This window comes from Protopterus annectens, chromosome 14.part0 (genome assembly GCF_019279795.1).
Source record: "Protopterus annectens isolate FY-2018-M chromosome 14.part0, PAN1.0, whole genome shotgun sequence".
Taxonomy (NCBI): Eukaryota; Metazoa; Chordata; order Ceratodontiformes; family Protopteridae; genus Protopterus; species Protopterus annectens.
In genome coordinates this window covers 863820481-863830480 of record NC_056748.1, presented here as the reverse complement: position 1 = coordinate 863830480, position 10000 = coordinate 863820481, and the positions used below count along the sequence as shown (strand labels likewise).

The following is a 10000-nucleotide window of genomic DNA, read 5'->3' as shown; positions in this document are numbered from 1 at the left end:
TATGACTGCTTTCTGTAAATTCCCCTAATATTTATTTATGTACTGTAACTCTGGCTTATTCAGTGAATTGTTTTGTACTATATTAGCTGCATGTTCCAAAATTTAAGGATATTTATTTAGATCACAATATTAAATCCCTGTGTTTTTGTTGTAATTCCACACGCTTTTAATATTTAGCAATTCATCATCATTTCATGTAAATTTTCATTGGATTTTAAGATATTTTTTAAGTTTTGTTCCATTTGATCAATTATATCAAACAGTTAAATATTTGTTTCCATAAATTCATTTTCTCTTTGTTTAATCCTGCTAATAATAATAATAATAATAATAATAATAATAATACAATTCCACAAAAAGGCTATATAGTGAATAAACCCATTCATTAGTATTTAATTTGTCAAGTGTTGACATTTTTTCAGAGTATTATTTATATATTGTAAATTAAACTGAGAGTTTAAATCATGTTGGAAATGATTCTTGATTATCAACTACTTTTTTATTCTCCAGATTGTTCTAGATTATTTACTTTTTTGTCATTATATAAGTTCAAAGGTAGAGCTAAGCAGTTTTTATCTCTTATGTAATGATTTTAAATTTGGAAGTTAGTGCATAAATGTGCGTGTCTGGTAACATTATGAATCCTTTTGTCCATGATCTGAATACATTTTTGTAAGTTATTCTTGGTCTGTTGGAGTACCATAGAAATGAAATAAATATTTTATTCTCTTAATTTAATCTTTATTAAATAATAAAGCTTTTGTTTAGATTAGTTAAAAATCTTTAGTAAAATAATTTTATTAAATGTAATCTCTCTCCAAGTGCAAGAAATGTTTTATTGCAATTATATAGTAGTTTATTAAAATGGTCAATAATGTGATGAGAGTTTTCTTTTGTTATGGACTTTAGTTTGTTTTAATGTAATTCCTATATATTTTAATTGATTGCTATAGCAGTTATAGTCTGGTATGCATTTTGCTGTAGTTCTTGTATTGTTACTAATGTAAGTCCTACATTTTTCTCAATATGTTATATGTATATTTAAATGCTATTTTGATTCACTAGTGTTAATTGTTAAAATGTCATCCACAAATATTTAAATTCATATTTCTTATTTTTTTCAAAACCATTTAATTTTTCCCTTAACTGAATTAGATAGTGGCAACACAGCTAAAGCAGATAACAAAAGGAATTAATGGGTAATCTTATTTCATTCCATTTTTTTCTACTGCCTGAGGCAAATATTCCCAATTTTTAATACTAACTTAAAATGTTTAAATTTATAAGTAAGTCATGAAAACCACATTTTTCTGTACTGTAAATTAAAGCTCTTAAATGTATAAATAAATCAGGGAAAACAATGCTTTATAATGTACAAGATTTCAGTCTTTCAACATATAGCAATAATAAACATTCCTCTGAAAATGTAACTGGATTATTGTCTTAATTTAAAAATGGGGCTGTTCGTGAATATGTCCAAGATATAGGAATGAATTTGTTATTTTGTACATTATTAACATCATTGCCTAACATTTGAATTACTTTTTGAGGGAACATTTTATATATTTCAGGAATTAATCCCTGTGTACCTGGTGCCTTGTTTTATTTTAACAACTTTTCCGAATATATTTAGTGTCGTAAAACATTTGTAATTTTTTCCAGAAATGTTTTAGTAATACTTAAGCTGTTTTTTTTTTTATCTAAAACTAATATTGGATGAATAAATCAGTTATTTAAATCTTTCCATTAATATTTACATTCATATACAGCATCTTCTATGCCTACCACCATCTTATTTTTGAAGATTCTTAATAGATTTGTATGATTTTATTCTCACAGTAATTTAGACCCGTTTGCTAATATATAGCCCATTTGGCGGTACAGAATATAAGGAAAGTTTTGTTTTTTTTTCATTTGTTATGGTTTAGTAGTTGTTGATATTTTTGAGCCAAGGCATTAACCGTAGCCATCGTTTTTTATCTCCATTTTGTACTTTTAATTTAGGAGTATTGATCTATGCTTAATGCATTGGCCAGTGTAGAAGTGGTTTGGACTGCAAGATGGCTAGGTCTGATCCTGCTTCATATATTTTGAGATGAGGTACAGCCGTCTAATTGTAGAAGGCAGTCTCACTACAGAAGAGGAACAACTATGGAATGAATGTTTAATGAAATATGAAATCCATTGAAGCATGAGATTTGGGACAGCATGCTTGTAAAGTAGAGAAGCATTGCTAGTTAAATTTATTTTTATTTTATTTTATTTTACATTTGTTGACCGGGCTGGTCCGACTGGATCTATGTCTATTTTCAGCAGAGGCCCGGGGAGAAAAGCTTCAAAAGCATATATTAATAACAGAGAAAAAAACAATTAGCTATGAGAAGATTCATTAGCATATATTTGCAGAAGAAATATTAGAAATTAACTACAAAATCTATACATTTAATAGGTGTACAAATTGAGCATGATAGAAGAAATAGGGAAGTGTTAGTTAAAGTTCTGTAATCAGAAAAAAAGGAAGTACTTGTGAGGATATCGAAAACTAGTCAGGGTTAGTCCATGGGCAGAGCCAGTGGGTTCTGAGGTGAGATTTGAGTTGGGATTTAAAGCAGGGAGGAGATGAGATGCCTCTTGTTTGATTTGGGTTGGTTAGGTGTATTTGTTGATTAACTGGTAAGCACACTTCATTTCATCCTTGGAAACTTATTTTGGCCATGTATCAGCCAAATGACAAATGTGTTTACATAGGCAGTACAGGGGTAAGATACAGTTGGTACATCTTAGGAAGGTTGTGAGTCTTTTTCCATACTTGGAACTGGTAATGCGCTGTACAGTACAGGTGAAAGCCAAAAAGAAGCAACTCTGCAGGAAAGGAAATGCACAGCAGTGGTAAACAGTTTTATTTGGGGGAAAAGGGTAACCACTGCAGTACAGCAAGATTTGCTTGTTAGCACAAGTTCAGCTTGTTGTCTTTATTAGAAGAATTGTAGAGTTCCTGGAAGTAAAGCCATATTTCTTTGTGAATGAAGATCTGAAACTGCGTGTAAATAATAATGGTCTATAAAATCTGAAAACGGTAAAGACTGTGGCACAGGGTAGTTGGCTCTTTGGAACTGAAATTGCAATGTCAGAAGTGGGTGACCACAGTTAAGGTAATCAGCATAGCTCTTCATGAACTAAGTGAAAGGTGGTAGGAATGAAAGGCTGGCACATATTGTTCTGTCTTATTGAAAGGAAGTGGTATTTTCCACTTCTACAGGTGCTTAATTACAAGAGACATTCTGTGGTCATGTACCTGACCATTTGATGAGCCAGCATGAAGGTGCATATAACTGATGCATTGTTAGACAGTACTGAGGAAATAGAGACACTCATTGAGTCAGCACATATATACATTATGTGTTTAATATGCAGAAAAGCAAGGGGAGTAGGAGCACTAGTGAAACATATTCACCAGTGGAGGCCTAGCACCTGGTGTGCAAATTCACTGTATACTACTGTGCCACTAGATGTAGTTAAAGGAGAGCTATTTCTCCCTAGAATGCAGGAAAGAACCCCCTGATAAATTAATTAGGGAAATTCAACTAAGTTAGGAAGACACTGTCAGCCTAGAGAGTGGAAGTGTTATGAAAGAAATAAGAAAATATTGATAGACTAACATACCCAAGGTGAGGAAAACTCACAAAAGAAAGATCAGTGACTTTTGTTTTAAAATACATTCCCTCATTTAATTGCTTTTACTTTGGTTAGAGGAGTTAGACCTGTTAAGACATGGACTTCTTGTCACTACAAATATGTAGCGTTCTGCAGAAAATGTGATTCTGGGTGTTCCTTGTTAACTTACTTTTGGTTGCTGATCCTATAGTATTTGGTAGTAGAACCTCCATTCTGTCTTTATGCATGTAACAAAATTTGATAGCTCTGCAACACACAGTTTTCAGAGCTGTTCATTGTCAGTAAGTAGTTCCATACCTGCTGAGCTAGCGACTATTATGGAGTGTAGCTTAAGTCCCATCTATCAGCTAGATAAGAACTGAAACGGGGGACATCCTTATTATGGAGTTTTATGATTCAGACTCATCCCTTTCCTTTGTACTATGAATGAAATGTTCAAATGATCCAAACTTGGAAATTACCAATTTTGTGCGAAGGTTAGAAAGCCAAACTTTTGGTAATGGACCAAGGTTCAACTGTCCTGTGTATTGCGGTATATGCAGATAACCTGTATTTTTGTGCAGTGCTGCACCCAGTGGATGAAATCACTGCTTATTACTTAAAAATGTACTGTTTGACATCTGAGACCTTGTAAATAGAACAAACTGGTATGTGTATCATGTGTGTGAGAGTTTATATATATATATATATATATATATATATGTGTGTGTGTGTGTATGTGTATATATATATATATATATATATATATATATATATATATATATATATATATATATAAATGTATACACACACACACACTCATATATATATACACACACACACGCGCACACACACACACACACACACACACATATATATATATATATATATATATATATATATATATATATATATATATATATATATATATATATATATATATATATATATATATATGCATATATATAGATATATATATATATGCATATATATAGATAGATGAGAGTAGCTGTACATAGTTAAATGTAAGTGTTCCACAGTCAGCAGATCAATTAATTACCATGAGACTGCGTTAACTGAGATATCAATTTAATTACAGGTGAAGTAGGGCTTCTTTCATAACACTGTTTCATGGACTTCTGCTAATCCATCTTACATTGTCCATCCAATTAATTTTAGAAATTATAAAGTACTCGTGTGTCATCATTGTAAGAGTCATAGCAGGGAGAGGTGCTTCTATAAAGGAAGTATTTGTTGTTTTTTATGTATGTATGTTTTTATTTTTGTATGTGTGTTCTAAAATTGTTTTATTTTATATCAAAGGGGTTTGATAGCCAGAAATGACAGATCATTCATACACAAATTAAATAAAATTGTATGCTGTACAAATTCCACACAATTACTTTAAACTATAGACTGTAAACTGTGCTGCTTTAGTGCCATAAGCATGTTTTGATTTTTTATATGTGCTTTATGTTGTCATATCATTTGTGCTTATTTGTTGCTTTTTTATATGTTTGCATGTGTTTTGTTGCTTTTATGCTTTTATGATTATTCTCTGTTTTAAATTCAATACCAGTGCCTGCCAGTAGCATTGGTGAGGAGAACAGTGGAAGGGTTCGAAGAGGAAGCCTCCCCCTGACAGAATCTATGCCATCGGAACCAACTCTCTGTCGTGCGGCCTGTAAGTCTGTAGTGCTGTGCCTTTCCCCAACCCATCGCTAACAAGAATCCTCACCCTTATTTCTATCCATGTGTGCCCTCCTTAGGTTTGAGTAGAATAGAAGCTGTAACTGACTTTATTTACCTTCTCAGAAAAATGAAATGTTTTACATGAAAGTTATGAGAACCACAGTGTTGTGTAGCTGAGAAAAAACAGCACAGACTAAGTTTAATATAAAAGTGATCACTGAATTGCAAGGCTTTTCATTTTTATTTCAGTCTCTGCTGAGAATTTAAATTTAGGCTAGATTAAGGCAAGTTATTTGTTGTCAACAGCTGTGTTTTTGCTGGCCTTTGCTGTTAATGAAGTGTCTATAAAATTTCAAGTCCAAGTCCTGGAAGAAAATAGCATCTGTACCAGATTTTGCTTTAATAAATAATATCAAGGCATATACCTAACTGTAGTTTAAAAGAAAATGAAAAACAATAAACAAAAAAAAGAGGAGAGAACAAGGCTTGTCCCCCATTAAAATATGTACTCTAAAATCAAGGGCAATGGTAGTTAGGATCTATTCACGCAAGTATTACTACTATCTGTATGTGCACAATCTTGGAAGGGTTATTTCTCTTGTAAAAAGACTCCACAGATGCCTGGCTTCTCTGCAAGTTTCTTTTCTATGTATCTCATGTACTTTTCCATTTTGTCAAACATTTTTCTGACCACATATGCTGGTGCTATTCGAAGACCTGAAGCATGTAAAAGCACTGAGTACCCCTTCATTCTTGTTTTACATGTGATTGGGTCAGCATAGCCAGTACAGGGTACATGTCACCATTTTGTTGTACATAGTTTCATGTCATAATCTTATGATGCACAGACATTTCATGTAATGGTTATCTAATATGTTCATATTGGTAGCCTACATATGTGACATCATTTTCTATATGGCAATGTATTATATTAATGGTTTAAACATTATCCATTATATCAAATGCCTTGGAAATTTAAGAAACCTTATCAACAATACAAGACCAAATTCAGATTCTGTAATTTCAAGCACAATTGTATTTTGTAGCAGATGTAGGCCAAAAACCTTATGAATTGTTTATAATTCCATTATTTCCAAACAAGCCATAGCCCATTTATTGACTATTTTGTCAAGGGGGAGCAATATAGATGAGCATCTGTATTCCTGTATAATTCCCTTCCCTTTTCATAATATGAATGATTCTTTTGGCAGTCCCACCTTCAAAGAAGGAAGAGGATGATGTAGAAGAATTTGACATATATTGTAATAGTATTGTAATAGGTGCTTTAAGGGGACAAACTCTCACTGTAAGAGCCAGTTAGTCAGCCTTAATTGTATAGTTACAGACTGCCTGCTACAGTTAAGCAATGATCCATGACTGGGAGTGTGTATATATGGATTTACCCACAGTTGGAGTGGTTTGATGAACAGGGTGAAACCTGAGTGATTAAAGAAAGCCAAACACAGGTAAATCCTTATATAGCCACAACCAAGCATGGTTTATTGCTATTATACAATTACATTATTTAAGAAAGAAAGTGCTTACCTCTCTTAAATAATGTCTTTTTATGTTCCTCCACGTTTTTCATTCTTTACTAATATACTTAGCATGTATATGCGACTTACATCCCCTTGATTGCACAGTGCATCAGTGCAGTGTAGGAGAATCAATGGAGAAAACAGAATCTCTGTTGCTGTTTTTTTTATTTTACTTGGGGGGGGTCCGTCCAGATTTTATGATGGAGAGCACAGAAGTAGAAGGCAAATCAGGTGCATTTCTGTTTCTTTACTTTTGAGAACATATCTGATTTTTCTTTGTCCTTCAGCATATTTCAGTAAAATGTCTGGACGCTCAATGGTATGGACTTTATTCTATTGGTGTATGCTTGGTTTACAATTGGCATGCTGACTGGAAAATCCAATCAGCATGCTCATTTTTGAATACAAATGAGCTGTCATTGTATAAATAACCATATTTATGACTTGACCCCACTCTGTATTGTGTGTGTATGTATGTGTGTATATATATACTCACCTACTGACCCCCACTCTGTATTGTGTGTGTGTATATATATATATATATATATATATATATATATACATATACACATATACATATTTTTCCATAGTGTTTCAGAGTAGTTGTTCTGGTTTTAGTCCCAAATGTAATATTCTGGCCCATTTCGCCTAGGAATCATTTTGATTTTACAAGTCAAAACATCAAGAATATTTTTTTAGAAAACTCTAACAGGTTATCGTGTTTGTCTGCAATAGCATTGTTAGGCAGCAGTTTCTGCCATTCCTAAGAAAATGTGTGAATGCCTCTAAAGCATCACCAGACAGAATTAATGTACCCTCTCAAAAATTAACAGTGCTGTACTCATTCAACCAGGTTTTGTCAATTAAATGTAAGTGTTCCACAGTCAGCAGATCAATTAATTACCATGAGACTCGTTAACTGAGATATCAATTTAATTACAGGTGAAGTAGGGCTTCTTTCATAACACTGTTTCGTGGACTTCTGCTAATCCATCTTACATTGTCCATCCAATTAATTTTAGAAATTATAAAGTACTCGTGTGTCATCATTGTAAGAGTCATAGCAGGGAGAGGTGCTTCTATAAAGGAAGTATTTGTTGTTTTTTATGTATGTATGTTTTTATTTTTGTATGTATGTTCTAAAATTGTTTTATTTTACATCAAAGGGGTTTGATAGCCAGAAATCACAGATCATTCATACACAAATTAAATAAAATTGTATGCTGTACAAATTCCACACAATTACTTTAAACTATAGACTGTAAATTGTGCTGCTTTAGTGCCATAAGCATGTTTTGATTTTTTATATGTGCTTTATGTTGTCATATCATTTGTGCTTATTTGTTGCTTTTTTTATATGTTTGCATGTGTTTTGTTGCTTTTATGCTTTTATGATTATTCTCTGTTTTAAATTCAATACCAGTGCCTGCCAGTAGCATTGGTGAGGAGAACAGTGGAAGGGTTCGAAGAGGAAGCCTCCCCCTGACAGAATCTATGCCATCGGAACCAACTCTCTGTCCAGGCGGCCTGTAAGTCTGTAGTGCTGTGCCTTTCCCCAACCCATCGCTAACAAGAATCCTCACCCTTATTTCTATCCATGTGTGCCCTCCTTAGGTTTGAGTAGAATAGAAGCTGTAACTGACTTTATTTACCTTCTCAGAAAAATGAAATGTTTTACATGAAAGTTATGAGAACCACAGTGTTGTGTAGCTGAGAAAAAACAGCACAGACTAAGTTTAATATAAAAGTGATCACTGAATTGCAAGGCTTTTCATTTTATTTCAGTCTCTGCTGAGAATTTAAATTTAGGCTAGATTAAGGCAAGTTATTTGTTGTCAACAGCTGTGTTTTGCTGGCCTTTGCTGTTAATGAAGTGTCTATAAAATTTCAAGTCCAAGTCCTGGAAGAAAATAGCATCTGTACCAGATTTTGCTTTAATAAATAATATCAAGGCATATCCCTAACTGTAGTTTAAAAGAAAATGAAAAACAATAAACAAAAAAAAGAGGAGAGAACAAGGCTTGTCCCCCATTAAAATATGTACTCTAAAATCAAGGGCAATGGTAGTTAGGATCTATTCACGCAAGTATTACTACTATCTGTATGTGCACAATCTTGGAAGGGTTATTTCTCTTGTAAAAAGACTCCACAGATGCCTGGCTTCTCTGCAAGTTTCTTTTCTATGTATCTCATGTACTTTTCCATTTTGTCAAACATTTTTCTGACCACATATGCTGGTGCTATTCGAAGACCTGAAGCATGTAAAAGCACTGAGTACCCCTTCATTCTTGTTTTACATGTGATTGGGTCAGCATAGCCAGTACAGGGTACATGTCACCATTTTGTTGTACATAGTTTCATGTCATAATCTTATGATGCACAGACATTTCATGTAATGGTTATCTAATATGTTCATATTGGTAGCCTACATATGTGACATCATTTTCTATATGGCAATGTATTATATTAATGGTTTAAACATTATCCATTATATCAAATGCCTTGGAAATTTAAGAAACCTTATCAACAATACAAGACCAAATTCAGATTCTGTAATTTCAAGCACAATTGTATTTTGTAGCAGATGTAGGCCAAAAACCTTATGAATTGTTTATAATTCCATTATTTCCAAACAAGCCATAGCCCATTTATTGACTATTTTGTCAAGGGGGAGCAATATAGATGAGCATCTGTATTCCTGTATAATTCCCTTCCCTTTTCATAATATGAATGATTCTTTTGGCAGTCCCACCTTCAAAGAAGGAAGAGGATGATGTAGAAGAATTTGACATATATTGTAATAGTATTGTAATAGGTGATTTAAGGGGACAAACTTTCACTGTAAGAGCCAGTTTCATGCACACATGCATGCACAGTTAGTCAGCCTTAATTGTATAGTTACAGACTGCCTGCTACAGTTAAGCAATGATCCATGACTGGGAGTGTGTATATATGGATTTACCCACAGTTGGAGTGGTTTGATGAACAGGGTGAAACCTGAGTGATTAAAGAAAGCCAAACACAGGTAAATCCTTATATAGCCACAACCAAGCATGGTTTATTGCTATTATACAATTACATTATTTAAGAAAGAAAGTGCTTACCTCTCTTAAATA

The 10000-nt window shown here is 33.1% G+C and overlaps 1 protein-coding gene across 19 annotated transcripts in view; it reads left to right on the top strand.

The window, feature by feature from the left end:
- Positions 1-10000, top strand: part of LOC122789306 (calcium/calmodulin-dependent protein kinase type II subunit gamma) — a 2351533-nt gene that overhangs the window by 2161861 nt on the left and 179672 nt on the right. For 10 of the 19 annotated variants that reach the window (XM_044056632.1, XM_044056627.1, XM_044056637.1 and 7 more), the window contains one exon: positions 5234-5338. The exons of the other annotated variants lie outside the window; for them this stretch is intronic. In XM_044056632.1, the coding sequence (XP_043912567.1) occupies positions 5234-5338 (105 nt within the window). The remainder of the gene's footprint in view (positions 1-5233; positions 5339-10000) is intronic. 19 annotated transcript variants of the gene reach the window in all.